The 17512-nt window shown below is 32.6% G+C and overlaps 1 protein-coding gene across 5 annotated transcripts in view; it reads left to right on the top strand.

Moving 5' to 3' along the window:
- Window positions 1-17512, top strand: part of ADGRL2 (adhesion G protein-coupled receptor L2) — a 180618-nt gene that overhangs the window by 84917 nt on the left and 78189 nt on the right. For all 5 annotated transcript variants that reach the window (XM_063105500.1, XM_063105503.1, XM_063105505.1 and 2 more), the window contains exon 3: window positions 12275-12488. In XM_063105500.1, coding sequence (XP_062961570.1) covers window positions 12275-12488 — 214 coding nt within the window. The remainder of the gene's footprint in view (window positions 1-12274; window positions 12489-17512) is intronic.

Here is a 17512-nt window from a genome sequence, read left to right on the forward strand (position 1 = left end):
TTCTTACCTCTTATGTGCCATGAGTGGAAATGGGCACAGTGCATACTACTACAGAAAAGATGGGTTCTTGCTCCTATGTAGTTCTTAGGCATGATGCTGTACAGTTTGGGAAATGTAATTTTCTGAAACATGCCTGTTTTCATTATAAATCAGATTCACCTAAACTTACTCTCATTTTCTAAGACACATTAGCTTATTTTTATGACTCTTATCAAGCCATTTTTCTATTTTTCTTTTTTCCTGGAATAGTAAGGAAAATAGTAATATAATAGAAGGAAATAGTAATATTTTTCTTTTTTCCTTTTTTATTTGGTAACATTCAGCTTTATAGTATAGAATTAAAAGTATTTGAGGTTGTAAAGGGACATAAACATTTAAGGTACCTGGAAGATCACTACAGTAGAACACTAGGGCATAGCAAAACACTGACTAAAACAGGGTTCCTGTGAGGCTTTTTCCCTGCAGCTCCTTATGATTTGTTAGAATCTCTAGATCCAGAAGTCAGAACTGCTGTGCTGCCTCTGAGCTGTTGGTACCTGTAGGGAGCAAGTATGAAAGACTACAATGGGCTGTAGTGTGTAGGGGCAGAGCCTATACCGTTGGATCTGCTACCGTGCTGTTTCTTAGTTCCTTGATGTTCAGCTTGGCAGTTAAATACAAGAAAGGGTGTAATTTTAACTCTGCAGAAAAGTAGTTTTATTTCTTTTTTAAGGTAACATCTTATACCTTTACAGTGTCAGATTAAACTTCTCTCTCCCTGAATGTTGTGGTGACACAGATTTGAAACTAGTTTGTATTCTCTAAAACCTCATCATTTCATTAAAAATTGAACAAACCTCAACAAGCCAAACACAAAAATGATAGTACTGAAACCAACCATGAAATCAAAGTCATTATATTTTCATTTAAGGAACCATTTTATAATCTTCATACCATTTTGGGAATTGATTTCTGTTTTAACACTCATAGTATCACAGTAGAGTACTTCTTCTGTGTGTCATGTCTTTGCTTTAGAGAAGACTGACCACTGGGTGGGCTTTCTGTAGTTTGTGGAAGTGGTTGTAGTTGCCTCCAACTTGAGTATTGTGCTTTTTATGCATCATATTACCTACTTGGTTAGTCATTCTCCATATGTCTTTTAGAAATTTATCTTTATATCTGTGTGTGAGATTTAAAAACCTTCAATTTTTAAGAAACAGTCTTATGTTAGTATAAGTAGTGACAGGCCATATTTTAAAACTTTTATGTGTAGCATAAATTAGAATGGAATTTTAAGTATTATTCATAGGGGAAAAGTGAGGAAATATTAATAAATCAACTTTGGTCTTGTAGGTTATTATTTTTCTTAAAGTGTGAAAGTACATCAGTAAGTTTTTTGGTTTTTTTTCTCTAGAAACTTGTTGGAAAATGCCTTCTTATCCCTAGCAGGAAAATGCCTTCTTATCCCTAGCAATAAAGTCTAACATCTTCAATAGCACTAGGGCCTTTCAGTAAAAAAAAAAAAGTCCTAATTTACAGAGTACTTCAAGGTTTTAGGAAAATAGTGCCTTTTTAAAAGCATGTGAGAAGAAAGATATGAAATTGCTCCCTTCTTCAGTGGGAAAAAGGTTAAATGGCTGACACTGTTTGAATGATCAGCTTGTTAGTGTGGACAACAACTTGTGAAAAGTCAAGAGTTGAGACTGGTTTCAGGCTGGGTTAATCTTTTTTACCTGAAGTAACAAATACCTCATAGGAGTGTATATATGGAGATACAGTACCTTTCCCTTCCAGGACATTTGTTTGAGTCAGCTGTGGTTCAGTGTGATTGCCTTTGGATTCCTGTTTGGGATTGAGAGAAATGAGTGGGTGGTTTCAGTGCAGTTTCAATGTTGTTAACTCAAGTAAGCTCTAGAGGTGGTATTAATTAGCCCCCTTGTAGACCTTTAATGAGGAAGCTGGTTGTTACAGGTGGTTTCTTCACACCTTTAGAGTTTATTCTTGCCTAATAAAAGTTCATCAACACAGAAATTTTACATTCCTGTACATTGTTGTCCCTCTCGTGATTCAATATAAATGCACCTCTCTAAAAATGAATTTTTGATTAGGTTTTTTATTTTTTTTGGTGGGGTTTTTGCTGTTTTTTAAAAAAATTGCTGTTGTTGTTTATATTTAAATACAGCAAGATATTAACAAAAAATTTTGACCCTTTGATCTGGGGGACCTGCCTGGGAATTACTTTAAATAAAGTCCGCAACCCTCATCAGTATTATTATCGGATTCTAAAACAGTGACAGGGAAGGAATGGAATCCTTTAGCCAGCATAGCTTGGGGTGAGTCATTTTACAGGAGAACAGATTTCACATTTCTGCATATTTGCTTCTTATTTAATTGCTTTTATGAGCAAATACTCTGAGGCTGGATGGGGGGAGTTAATGGAATTTCCCATAACAAGAGAGTAGTAAAATAAATTATAAAGTAGAAGAGTATGTTAAATAATCATTGTAGAGGTGGAAATAAATTGTTAATATCAGAAGAGATGATAAAATTGTTCTTTTGTTACTTATTCTGTAATTATTCTCTAGTTTCTTTGTTGGTAGTAAATAAATTATACAGAATTAAGCTTAAGAACTTTAATTTGATAGTACACTGTGAATGACTTGAGAAATTGCATTTCTGGGTTTTTTGTTTGTTTATTGGGCAGCTGGCCAGTGTGGGAATCTGAACCCTTGACCTTAGTGTTATAACACTGCACTCTAACCAGCTGAGCTAACCAGCCAGCCCAAGAAATTGTATTTCTAATGGTAACGTCTTAAGGTTAAACTGTTTTTAACTAGTTATAAAAAATGAGTGTAAAGAGTATATCCTATTTCCCTGCAGAAAAAGAAGGAGTAAAATTACTAGTCTGGTTTTTGCCATGCTTTTACATAACTAATGACCACAACTCCAAGATGATTTTGAACTCAGTCATTTAAGAGCACATTTTCATAGTGGAGTCCTACTGATTAGGGGACACTGGTGAAGGTGTCATCTTTGTCATGCGTATATTCTTTAACGCTTGACATCTGAATTTTTGATAATGTGTATAGCTTAAATTTATTTATTTATTTATTTTGGTGGCTGGCTGGTACAGAGATCAAGTCCTGGACCTTGGTGTTGTCAGCACCATGCTCTAACCAGTTGAGCTAGCTGGCCAGCTGCATAGCTTAAATTTAAAAAACTGGAAACTTTAAAACATATTAATATACAAAAAAGATAAAACTGGTGTTTTTTCCCCTCTAAAAACAACTTTTATGTTCTTGAGTATGTTGACATCTTAAAGTATAAAATAAAATAAAGTAAAAATTAAATGCTTACTGTGTTCCAGGCACTGTATTGGAAATCAAGGATACAAAAAAATAATTAGGACTCACTTTCTGTTGAAAAGTTTAGAGTTCAATAGGTAAGGAATATAAGTACAGAGATCCTTAGAGGGTGTTTCCTGCTCTGATACAAGAGCTCATAATTGTTCAGTGACTCAACTTATTTATACATCCATTTATTTAACATATCTTTATTTTGTGTCCCCTAAGAAAAGCAATGTAAACTAACCCTTTACTAGGTTTTGGCGTTAGAATGGTGAACCAGATTAATATCAACCTTTTCTCAAGGTGGTCCCATCCCCCATGTAATTAATACAGGCACACACGGATCATTGTCAGTTTTGTTTACTGTTATATCCCAGTTGTCTAGAAGAATGCTAGACACTTAGTATGTGCTCAGTAAATGTTTATTGGAAGAAACAAAACAGATGACCCAAACCTGAGTACAAGTTCTCCTTTCCCCATTGTCAAGGAAGCCTTGAACAGGGTTTTGAAGGATAGTTATTGCCTAAGAGAAAAATGAGTAGAAAATGCTGTGTGGAGGGAATAGTTTAAACATAGGCACTACTGGGTAACATTAAGGCTTAAAATGAAATTTACTCTTTTTTTTTTTTTTTTTTTAAGCAGATTGGAATTAAAGTTTTCTATGTTTGTGAACTTTGGAGAAATTATAGCTGTATGCTGAGACTATTAAGATAATTTCTGTGGCATGTATTATTTTTAGTGACATGCTTAGGAATTTTTCTTTTAAAGTTCAGTATTAAATTGATAATATTGTATAACTTAAATTGCTATGTTTTAATGTCACTTGTGAATTATTAATCAATGCTGGATAGTTTAGAAATTTTAAGTGAGAGAGATCAATTTCTTTCTAATATTTCCAAAATTTTTTGAAGGATTCACAATGCATGCTTTCTCCTTAAAATATTGAGAGGCTTTTTAGAATTAGTAATATTTGAACCTAACACCTGATGGTATTCTAAAAGTACATTTTTACCTTAGAACATCCAAAGTATTCAGATTTTATGTCTCTTAGTGAATCTCAAAGTTGAAGGTTTTTTTCTCTTGTAGTTTATGTAATTAGATTTAATTATTGTCAATTTTTTATTATGCATTTATTAGAAATTTTGTGTTTTCTAATATAAATCACAGCATTTTGCATTTAAGTTGATTTTGCTTTTAATGAGATATTGCTAAGCAATATCACCTTAAATGCAAAATGTTAAAATTGTTAAAATTTCAAAGAAACTGTAAAAATGCTTTGTCATTTACAACATATCCAAAATAAACAGCAGCTTCTAAACCAGAATGAAAAAAGAAACTAAGGCATTTCACTCATTTATGCTAAGTTGATTATTTTGTAGTTACATCAATTGTTTGAACAGTTTCTTTTGCAAGAATTTCATCTTTCTGTAAAGATGTCTTTAGTGTTTCATTTCAATCAAGATTACTTCCACAAAAATTGCTACATTACCTAGGCCAGCATGCTAGAAAACATTGTATTCTTTTATTTTCTTTATTCTTAGCATAAAAATAAGTTCCAAGGTGAAAGTAGTTTTAGTATTCTCCACATATCTTAGTTTAGGTTTCTCATGTAATGTTGACAGATGAAAAAATTGTGTTAATGTGCATAAAAAAGTAGATATTTTAGGGTTTGGTTGATAAATTTTTTCCTTAAATGGAACTAGTCAAATAACTAAAAGCCTATGAAATAGGCTTTTAACATACTGCATTTGAGTATAAAAAATTTTAACATACATTCTTGATTTTTAAAAGTGTTTAGTTGACTCCATGAATATGCAAAGATAAATGAAGAAGTTAAACTATTAGTGAATTAGTTTCTTTTAGGTTTACTTTTAACACTTCCTTTTCATCTAAATTAAGATGAAATGGAAATAAATTTTCTGGAAGCTTCTAAATTTCACTTCAGCTAGGTTGAAATCATGTCCCCTCCTCATTAAGTATTTTTATCATTTCCATTTTAGGAAGAAATCTCCTTAACATAAAAATGGAAAATTCAGAGATTTCATATGCCAGCGCTGGTAGTACACTTTGCCTGAGTTAATGTGTCAGTACAACTTGAAATCACAGCCTCAGTCTCAAAAAGTCCCTGATAATCACAAGACATGGTGCTTACTGGGACCCTTAAACAGCATGAGCATTACCATCCATGATGGTGGTTAGTTCAAAGTAATGAAGAAGACTAGTACCAGTTGAAGTTTTTATATTACAGCTTGAAGAGAACACTTTTATAGGAATGTGTATTCTACAGGAATGTATAAAGAGCAGAGTTGAATGGAACCAATGTTAGGCAAAATGTACCTAATCAGTTACTTGAAGTCCATTGCAACAGTTTACTATTTATTACCAGAGCAGCATATTTGCTTGCAGAAATGCTTATAAATGATGCAAAATCCAGTGATAGAATCCCAATTCTGGTCTTACAAATTTCCATCCAGTAACAGTGCATCTGTTTATTAGGAGTTATTCCCTGAATATGAATGATTTCAGACCTAAGTTGCTACACCTGTTGCCAGGAGGTATTTATTCCATCACTAGCCTAAAGCACAGAGAGTTATTGCTTGACATTTTATAGCCTGGGGGAAAAGCTGTCTTTTCAAAATCATTTGTTCAGAGAGGAGAAAATAGAGCAAAACAGTTCATTTTACTCTAAGCACCACTATTTGGCAGTATTCACATTTGCATGGCACAAAGGTGCGCAATATTGATTTTTTGCTCACAGGGCCTTCCTTCAGTTCTGTCTTCGATTGTCAGGGTTGCAAGATGGATTGGATTACACTTTGTTGGGATACTTATTTCTTTCTTTGTTGAAATAGAAATAGATTGAAAATGCACCTTAGAATAAATGTCATAGTAATAGTATGGTTTAAATGGCTTTAATTTGAGGATTTCTTTATGTTGGTTATGTTGACTGTGCCATTTCACTGAATATTTGACCATCAGACACGATGTTTCCTTTCCTGCTCCTCTTCTCTGAAGACTAGCAGCACCCAGCATACCATAACTATGCCGTCTACAACAGGGTTCCCCAACCTGCTGCTGATTGGCATCATCGTGTGCAGAAGCATTAAAGTAATATTTAAGAACATGAACCCTGGAGCTGAATTGCTGAGCTGCAAACCTTAATTTCAGTCTTACTGGATATGTGACCATAGAAAACGTATTCTTTCTGTGCCTCAGTTTTCTCTCTGTAAAATGGTGATAATAATTGCGCCAACTCATATGGTTGTTCTGAAGATTTATAGTCAGTAAATATTTGTAAAGTCCTTAGAGATACTTTTGACAATGGTGGGGTAAAGGGGTGGCAAATCCTCTCTCCCCAAAACAAGTAAAAATTGGACAAAATTGTCAGCAACAACCATTTGGTTCTGGAATTCAGCCATAGCCAAACAACAAATAGGGAAGCATTTATTTATGAAAATCTCCTAGAATTTCTGGTGTGAACAATGGCTAATTAAAACCTTCTAGCACAGGGCTGCTCCTACATCCCATCTCTTAGTCCTTAGCTATGTCATTGCGGTAGTTTCATCAGGGCAAGGCTGGCCCCTCAAATCCAGTGGCTTTCCTGCCAGGGAGAGTTGATTTGATTTGGAGTGGAGGGTGTAAACACATGCCCAGCAGTGTTGTCAGTGAAAGTAGTAAATCTTGTAGGAAAAAAATGGGGAAGAGCCTTAGCTCTGCTGTCCTTTGGTTGTAGTTCCAGCTGGGAAGAGTAGAAGGCCAGTCTGAAACTTAAAAGAGAAATCTTAGAAATTAAATATCCATGATCTCTCTATACATTCTTGACTGACCAGGAAGCTACACACACGTACAGAAGAGACATGAGTAGACTTGGCAGAAAGTAAATAATTAAGACTGACTTGAAAACTGCCTGAACTTTGAATACTCTCCCTAACACACAATCAGATTAGCAGAGGTTGGAGAGTTTATTATGGGCTCATGGTTTTTTGTGCAAAGTCTCTGCCCATTCATTGGCTGACCACTAAGCCATGCCAAGACTGAAATGAACTCTAGGAACCCAGGCTAAAATAAAAAATAAGAATTAAAACAAAACAAAACAATAAGCAGAGTCATAAGCAGTTGCACACTATGGGGAGACAGATTCGGCAGATTACACCCATTAAGATACTGAAAAGAAAATACGACAACAGCAGCAATTCTCAGGGGAAAGAAGTCTGAATCCAAAGTTGCTAACAGTATATTTTTAAAACGTATAGTTTTGAGCAACAACAAAAAATTTACAAAATATGCAAAGAAACAGGAGAATTGAGCCATACTCAGGAGAAAAAGCATACAATAGAAACTGCCTCTGATATGGGCCCCAGTGCTAGATTTGGCAGATAAACATTTTAAAGAGGCTATTATAAATATGTTCAAAGATTAAAATAAAACTCTTTTAGAGAATTAAGAGGAAGTATGAGGACTGATTTAACAAATATGTAATCTCAGTAGAGAAATAAAAACTATTTTAAAAAGCCCTTAGAGAAATTCTTGGCACATCTTAGTTATTATATCAGTGTGTTGTAAATAAATTAACGCTTTTCTTCACAAATAGATATCCCAGCTTCATTGGAACCAAGAGATTCTGATTCATTAGGTCTGGAATAGAGCTTGAAGATCTGTCTTAAATTTTTAAAAAGGTTCTGATGCAATCATGTTTGGGAATCAATCATGTAGACTTAGCAAATAAGTTTTAAGAAATACGTACTCTAAAATAGCCAATTTGAAACAGTTAGGAATTACTTCATATAAAAGAAGAAAATTTGGTCAAGAAATGACAGCCACACCTGTGATGATTTCTTCCTGTGACTCAGTATTGTACGTCATTAATGTGAAATAAATAAAAGGATAAATAAATATTTTCAGGAATAAGTTATGTTTTTGTCTTTGATAAGATTTTCTTAGTGAAAATATTTTTTAAAATTAATGTTAATTACAATAGTTTTATTAAAGCTTTCCAAACTTCCTTTAAAATACCATTGTCAGTGGAAGAGGTTGAATCATACTCCTTGAAGTTATGAAGTAGCCACAGATGGCACAATTTACATTTTTCTTAAAAATTTATGCAGACTTTTCCATAATTGACTCATGTTTATTTTCTCCCTTCCAGAAAGTGTTTAATTAAAATAGTTAATCCAGGAAGATAATTTCCTGTGATTGTGAACCCTTCTTAGTTTATCACATGTACTTTAGAGTATTATCTTGACAGTACCTACGTCTACATTGCTGTGCCATAACACAGCTATGCTAACAATATCATTATGTTTATATTTTAAACATATTGATCACTTGGAAATGTTAGATTAGCATGTGTACCTGGTTAGACTCATAGATTGGGGAAATTTTGTAGTACTTTGGAATGATCTTAGTTATTTAAGAAAGGAAATTAAAATCCAGGAAAGTATAATCCTTTGCTTTCTTTATGTACATATTTGAGCAGTATAGATTTTGGCTCTCTTTATGTTTATGGTACATGTATCTGTATTTCCACAAATATAATTTACATTATACTATTTGTTTTTTGAATCTTTACAATAATTATTTCCTGTCAAATTTACTAATATTCTTTGGTGATTTTTCAAATTATATGAAAATATGTAAAATAAATCTTGTGTTCTTGTCAACAAAGTGGCTTAAGTAATCACAGAGTACTATTCTGAGCATGGTATCTGGGGTCTGAGCACCCTGCATGGGTTAGAGTCTAACTTGCAGTGATCCTTGAGACCCAAAATTAACTACTATTTGGTGCCTTAGTTTCATACTCTGTCAAATTAGTGTTATAACAGTACTTCATTTTTTTGATGAAGTCATTGAACATAAAACAAGGTGATCCATATGAAACATTTATTCCAATGCCAGCACATTGTAATTGCTCTGTAAATGTTAGCTATGTATATGTTAGCTGTACAGAATATTTATTTTTATTTTCATATTTATTTTTAGGGATATGCTTATTTATTTGTGGTTGAAAATATAAAAGTTTAGATAAAGGATATAGGTTTCATAAATATGTAACCCATTTGTCCTGTGAGAAACACTAATGGACCCCAGTGGTACATAGAAAATAATAAATGGACAGAATTTAAATATGTTATTTTGGGGTAGATGGCACAATTTTTATTGATTATAAGTTTATTTTTTAATATTTATCATTTTTATTTTTACTACCAAAGGAAATAGATATTACAGAGGAAAACATATTGCAATTTATATTGTGTTAAACAAATACTAGTTATTTAATTCAGTGATTTGGTTCCGCAGCATTTATTGGTATTATGTATCATGTGCTATTCTAGACATTGGGATTATAACTCAGAACCTTATCGTCACAGTCTAGCAGAGTAGATATAAAAAATGAATATGCACAGTGCCATGTAGTAACAATAAACATGTTCATAAAGATATGTATAAATTTCAGTGGAAACAAAGGTAAGAGCAAGAATTTAGAAAAGAGAACATTTATGATTTAAAACAATAAACATTGTAACATTAAATTAATCAGTATTTACTATTAAGATCTCATAAATTCTTTTCAGTGAAAGCATAAGTACCATAACCTCTTCTCTCCAGTAGATTCTATATTGGAAATCTACAGATTATTAAAGTATGCTGATTTCTCCTTTCCTTTTTCTTACTTTACTTTTTTGTATGTCTATAACTAAGGCTTTAAAAATCCTCTCCCTGAATTATCAGAACAGCGAGACACTCAAGTATGCAACTTCCTGAGTAGCTTTCACAAGCAGAGGAAGATTCACTTAGAACCATAGCTGTAATCCTGCAAACTAACAGCAACAATTAAAGGGCTCAGTTTAAAAACCACATTACTTATAACCAATTTTATGTTTTTGACAAAGTGGTGAGAATTGTGAATGATGATTTCAAGCCAAAAGACTGGCTATTTAAAAAGTAGCATGTTCTAATATCCCTAACATTTTCTAATAATATATTCTGTTTTATTATGGAGTTATACTTAGAAATTACCTCTGCCTTTAAAATAGGTTGCATTTCAAAATTTTATTTAGTGTCACTTGTTTGAATTTCCACACAACTTTTGCCACAGAAATGTTAGCTTCTGAAGCCATAAGAAATATTTTTAATTAAAACAAATATAATAATGCTAATTTAAGCTGAATTATTTGTATAGACAGTACAGTACTTGATCAAGAAATGAAAAAAAACAGATACATGTAAAAGTTTATTTACAACTTGTTGGGAAGAAATTACCTTTTGGAAGTTTGGCCTATTGACCATTTGTCCTGACATTTGCCCAGCTCTGTTTCTGTATTTCTTTATTAGTAGCCCACCTCTCCACATACTTTTCAGCACTTTCATAATACCGTAAACCCACTTGGTGAAAACCTACCAAGGTTGGGGTTTGCCTCAATCTGATAAAGATTTTTGTGTTCCAAATTATGTATTTTCTTCCCTCTTCAGTCCAGATACACCTTTAGTTTTCTCAGTCGAGCTGAGTTCAGCCAATTTTGAGAATTGCTGATTTTTTAAATCATGCAAATGTTGACCTAATAACCTTTTTTGAAGGATTATTTACATCTTAGAAAGAAGATGCATATTTATCCAGTTGATTTTTTATTTCATTAGTGAGAAGCATTGTGCAATAAAGATTCAGAGAACAGGTTTTGGCGTTGTATTGACCTGGCCACAACCAGCTCTTCAACTTAGAAGTTTATACCCAGACTGTTTACTTTACTTCCATGTCATTTTTTTATATGAAAGGGGATATATGGGATAATTCATGTAATGCAGAGTAATTAAAAGGATAGAGGTAAGAAAAAATATTAAAAGCATTGCTGGTCTTTTATATTAGGAGTGCTATGGACCGTCACAGTTTAGAGAACTTCAATAAATTGAGACAGTGTGGGAGATGATTTCAATGTGGTAGCTAACCATTAGGTAACACAACAGCACAGCAAGGATGTTCTTCTCACACATAGTTCTTAGCTATTCTTGGCTTTCCCTGCTTCTGCCTTTGTCCTGTGCTCTGTTACTACTTTACGGGACACGTGGTTGAAAACTGTGGTTTTAAAACTTAAAATTCTAATCTTTTATTCCATTCAGGAATGTTTTTTATAGCACTCAGGAACAGTGGTTGTCTGCACTCTACCTAATGTACCATGCATAAATTCATATAGCACTTTAAGCATATTTATGTGCAGTATTTCATTTTAGAGTCATACAAGTAGGAAAAGTAATTCACAGATGTTTTATCTTAATTTTGTAGAAGACAAAACTGAATCTTACAGAAATTTTGTCCTTTTTTGGGTGTTTGAACTTGTTGGATTGGATGGTCCTAAAATCCTTTCAGCAATCTCAGTTTTAAATAATGTGTCTATAAGTTGAAATAAGTTGTCATGCCATAAGTATCTTATTGTCATAAGTATCTTAGTTATTTGGGGGAAAAACAGCTAAGACAAAGATATTTTTAAGATAATGCTACTAACAACAATGAGTATATATACATTAAGTGAGCATAGTAAGTCAATGTATAGCAGCACTTTTATTCCATTGCACAAATGAAAATTGTTCTTTTATTAGTTGCTGTATTCTATATATGTAAAACTTGTCACTATTTATAAATTCAGTGATTGAATTTGTCATCTTTCTTTGGATTTACTAAAAAAGAGCCATTTATTTCCTTATTACATTAGATTATACAGAGAACATTTTGTCAGAATGATTCTAAAATATCCATAAAGATGAAGAGTCCAAATAAAGATATATGAAAGAAAAAAACCTGTTTCTGACGCACAGTAAAGAACCAAATAATCATTTAATAAATGCATGAATGTAGGACATCTCTTGACTGTAGACATGAATCATATTACTTGAAAATGCCTTATTTTTTATTTAATAGATGAGTTAAAGTTTAGTTTTCTTTCTCTCTTTATTTTAAGGTTTCAGCAGAGCAGCTTTACCATTTGGGTTAGTTAGGCGAGAATTATCCTGTGAAGGTTATTCTATAGATCTGCGATGTCCGGGCAGTGATGTCATCATGATTGAGAGCGCTAACTACGGTCGGACAGATGACAAGATTTGTGATGCTGACCCATTTCAGATGGAAAATACAGACTGCTACCTCCCAGATGCCTTCAAAATTATGACTCAAAGGTAAGTACATTAATATCCAATTTTTAGCCACAATGTCCAAATTAGTAAAATTATTATAATAATTCCAAAATGGAATGGATACAGCCCATATCTCACCCTATTTATTAAACTGTGTTGGGTTTTCACCTACTTATGTTGACTTCTACTTTATATTGTGTTTTCAACAACATTCAAATTTGTACACTATTTTAATAAAGGTTGATTTATAACAAGGAATGTGTAATACTCTTTAGTAAAAGTTACATAACATTTCAAATGTAATCCTGTTTTTGAGAGCTCCAAAAATTTGAAATATTTTTCATAATACCAAGAATGTTTAAATATTTGAGTCTTTGGCAATAATTGCCTTAACTTTTTAAAAATTAATAAACTTTATTTTTTTAGAGCAATTTTAGGTTCACAGCAAAATTGAGCACATCATAAAGTGAGTTCTGTATAACCCCTATCCCATCACACACACAACCTCCCTTACTATCTATACTTTGCACCACAGTGGTACATTTGTTATAGTCACACTTACATATCATTATCACCCAAAGTCCATAGTTTACATTAGGATTCACTCTCGGTATTGCACATTCTGTGGATAATGACATGTGTATCCACCATTGCAGTATTTTCACTGCCTTGAAAACTGTCCATCCCTCTCATCCCCCTAACTCCTGGCAGCCACTGATCTTTTTACTGTCACCAGTTTTATTAGAAACTGCCAACCTGTCCTCCAAAGTGGCTGTACCGTTTTTCATTTCAGCTAGCAACTAATAGAAGTTCTTTCTGCTCCATACTCTTGTCAGCATTTAGTGTTGCCAGTGTTTGGATTTTAGCCATTCTAATGTGTGTAGTAGAATCTCATTATTGTTTTGATTTGCAATTCCCTAATGACATAATGTTGGACATCTTTTCTTATGCCTGTTGCCATCTGTATATCTTCTTTGGTGAAGTGCCTATTCAGTCTTAGCCCATTTTTTAAAAATCAGATTGTTTGTTTTCCTATTGTTTAGTTTTAAGAGTTCTTTGTATATTTTGGATAATAATCCTTCATCAGATATGTCTTTGGCAAATATTTTCTTTCAGTTTGTGGCTTGTGCTGTCATGCTCTTGATCCTTAACCTTAAAAACAAAGCAAAACAAAACAAAACCAGAAATAAAAAAAACCCCAACCAAACACATTGAAACAAATAAATAATAAATAAATAATAAATAAATAAATAAATTCAAATTAAGAAAGCATATAGCTAAGTATAGAGTCCCTTATTTCTTTAAAAAAAAAAAAAACACTTTTAACAGATTAGACAACCTCTGCCTGTCTTTCCTAGCAGATTTAGCTTTACTTAGTCATGATTCCACTTTAATGTTACAGAAGTAGGAGAGAGGGCCATCAGTGTAACAGATGTGTTAAGGCAAGATGGAAGTATATTTGTGAATAGTAAGTGAGAATTTGTCATCTTCAAATAGTGTACAGATAGTTAGGGTAAACATATTCTAATAAGGTTTTACTCTTTGTAATTCAAACCATTGCTTTCTGTTTATTACCTTGTATATTGATCAAGATCATTTTAAAGATAAGGCAAGAGGCAAATAACCTTTCCTTAAAGTTTAGGTTTAAGTAAACTATGTTGCCCACAGTTAGGAAAACTCAAGTTCGGGACAATATAACATTTGATATCATTGTTTGAATGTTCAGGACACGATAGTTTGTATTAAGATGTTATATCGATGGTTATAAATTGGTCTTTAGTTTCTTTAAAAAGATTACAATCCAGTACGGTAGGAATAGGTATAAAGTAGGTATGTATATGTTCAGGTGTGATAGAATACCTGAATTCCTGATTTGAAATGTAAGCTCTGATAATTTCTACTTTATTAAATTTGCGCAATTTTATTTTTTTCTCCACTGAGTGCCAGTTCATTAACTACAGAAAGTAGAATATACCATTGGTTAATTTTGTGTTTTGAAAATGATGTATTGGAGTGTGTTATAAACTTCAATACTATATAAATGATACCTCTTAACTGAACGATTGCCTTCTTACATATAGGTACACCACCACAGACAACTGCTGAAGACAGGTATTGCTTTGTCTGTATTAGACACACAGCACCTAACTCTTGGTACCATTTTTTTTTTTTAATTGCAGTACTTCTGGCATCTTAATTAGAATTTTCCTATATATAAGATGTTAACATGGTGATTAGTTATAATTGTGATCGAACTAGTACAGTAATATCTCACTTCTCCAGAGTTTCCTTATCTAGCAATTCCTATTATTGTGAACATAGAGATACTCTGAAGGAACACCTAAGTATCACAGAGTTTATTATACATTATTGCTTTCATATTTTGTTTATTAAGACAATTCTTTACCTTTCTATTCAAAGCCTTCACCCCTCCTTCCTTCCCCCCAACCCCAGGACACAATATTCTGTTTAGCTTTCTAACTTATTTAGTCCACCTTAAAGTAGAATACCAAATATTCTAGATGAAGCAGGTCAGTATAGGCACAATGAAAACATAAAAAGGTGATAAGAGGCAGTGAAGCAAAAGATGGAAAAACTATTTTTAAAAAATTTACACCATAAGAGCATGGATAACAGATAATATATGTAAGCGTATTTTTATTGATGGTATATTATAGTAACTAATATTTTAATGCTGATATTAATTATCAAGATGTTTTTAAGAAACCAGAGAACATATACTATACATTTAAAAATTTTCCATCAAAATGTTTTCTATTTTTAGTTCTGGAGTGGTAGCTATTAAAAAATTAAGGCAAATTCTCCTTTGCATGAATGGTACTTGATAAAGGTTGTCTTATTAAAAACTTAAATCCTTCATGGACTGTGTAAGATTGGAAGTCTGACCTGTGAAACAAACCACGATTTATAACTTACTTTCTTTGAGAAAATGGATTTTGTGCTCCACTAAGGCTGTGATAGAATTTTTACACATGGTGCTTCAAAATTTGGGAACTGCCTATTTTAAGGGGACAATAAGGCAAACACTATCCATTCTTCACATGTTGATTCACCTGTTCAATGGTAGTGATATGAGTTCGGCATCCAGAAGTAGGCCAGAGAACAATAGGAAGTAAAGAATTATTATGTATAATTAACCTGTTTTTACTAGACTGACAGGCAAAAAAGTAGTGGGAGTTGGTACAAAGAGCAGGTCTGGAATAGCTGGCCTTAAGGGATTATACATTATTGGTAACCAATCTTTGTTTGCCGGGATATATACATTTAAGTACACAGCAAATATATGTCTTATGGTACTTGTACGTATAAACACCATTACATATTATAAAGAATACAAGATTAGTATCGAGTTGTTTTTATTGTTTAATTATTTTATAAAAGCACGGCTGCTTTTTGTGGGGGCGGGGAGGGGCTGGCTGATACAGGGATCCAAACCTTAACCTTGATGTGGTAACACTGCAGTATAACCAACTGAGAGGTAACTGCATTTTTTAATAATACTTTTAAGAAGACATAGAGTTTGGGTGTATTTACATTCTGTGAAAGCATACAGTTGTACTCTCTACCATTGTTAGCAGTCTCCAAACAGTATATGGTGTATTGGCACAAATAAAGATATAATTTCAAAACTGAAGGCAGAAACCCCGTTTTTAAATTGTTGTGTTATACTGGGGGCTTATAATTATTTAATCATCCAGTGACAATTTAAATATGAACACTTTATTGAAAAGGAAGACAATGTTAAGATGACTTCAAAATGAGTTTCATACAGTGGTAGTTTATAAGTACCCTATTCTGTGTATGTCAAAATGTAAATCTTAAGGAAGTCTGCCGTATTTGATTGGTACATAGTTTCAGATAGCTCTGAGAAAAACATGTAGGCAATATTTTTGCAGCTGAATTATTATGAATAATTACTGAATATGCAGAATAACTTGTGCTGTTTTAAATGTAAAAATACCAAACCCCTAATAATTCAGCAGATTTTTTCATTTACAATCCTCAAAAATGTGATATTCAGTAATATAATAAAGAGTGACATGTTTATTTCTTTCATGTAGAAAATTTCTCTTTGGAAAGCTCAAATTAAAACGCTAGAATTTTTCCATGAAATTTTAAAGCCTCCTTTTCTACATATGATGATAGAGATAGGCACAGAAATTTCAGTACCGTTAAAATGTTTGTGTTGTATTTCAAGGTCTTTCACCCCCTCTTCCACTGTTATTACTTTAGCAATTGAATATCAAGTAAATGAATCCACTTACAGACTGTAGTAGTGGTAAAAAAAATGTTGTAATTCATTCTCCATTTTTAAAATTTCCTGCTCATTTAAAAGTGTGAAACTATGGCTCTATTCGTAACTGATGTGTCTTTTAAGTATTCTGAGTGACTTGTCCTAAAAAGTGAGAGATGAAATTCTTTCTTAAAATGATGTGTATTTTAGTACTTTATAGAGTAGTCATCATTGCAATTTTTTTTTCTTTTCTTTTCTTTTTTTTTTTTTTTTTTTTTAGTGTTCTTTGAAGGTAATTGTTGTGGGGCAGGTTAAAAAAGTATGAAACAGTTATAACACTATGAATTCATTAACAGTCCAAAAAAATCCTTCTGTTACTCTGAAATATTTGATTGATAAGTAAATTAGAATTTTGCTAACAGTATGGGTTCTGTGCAGCACTTGGGTACAATCTAGTAGGTGTCTTTAAGTAATGTGCTGAATTGTGTCCAAGGGCCTTGTCCCAAATTGTAACAATCTCTTTGTTTTTCTTCTCTCTAAGAACCTGCCCCTTGTCATCAAGGTAGTTTGCTGCTTTCGATTATGCTTTATAATATGCCCTTAAATTTTAGCACTTTGGCCTAGAGATCTGAACGTAATTAAGCATGTAAATATTTGCTGATCTATTTTTCAGTATTAAATGTGAGGTTAATGTGCATAAGCGTAGGTCCTGTTTTACATAGTAATTCTTACTATTAAATGCATATCAGTGTATGTACCTTTGTAAATATAAAGAGGTTCTAAAAGTAATATGTACTAAAATGAAGAAGAT

This window comes from Cynocephalus volans, chromosome 8 (genome assembly GCF_027409185.1).
Source record: "Cynocephalus volans isolate mCynVol1 chromosome 8, mCynVol1.pri, whole genome shotgun sequence".
Lineage (NCBI taxonomy): Eukaryota > Metazoa > Chordata > Mammalia > Dermoptera > Cynocephalidae > Cynocephalus > Cynocephalus volans.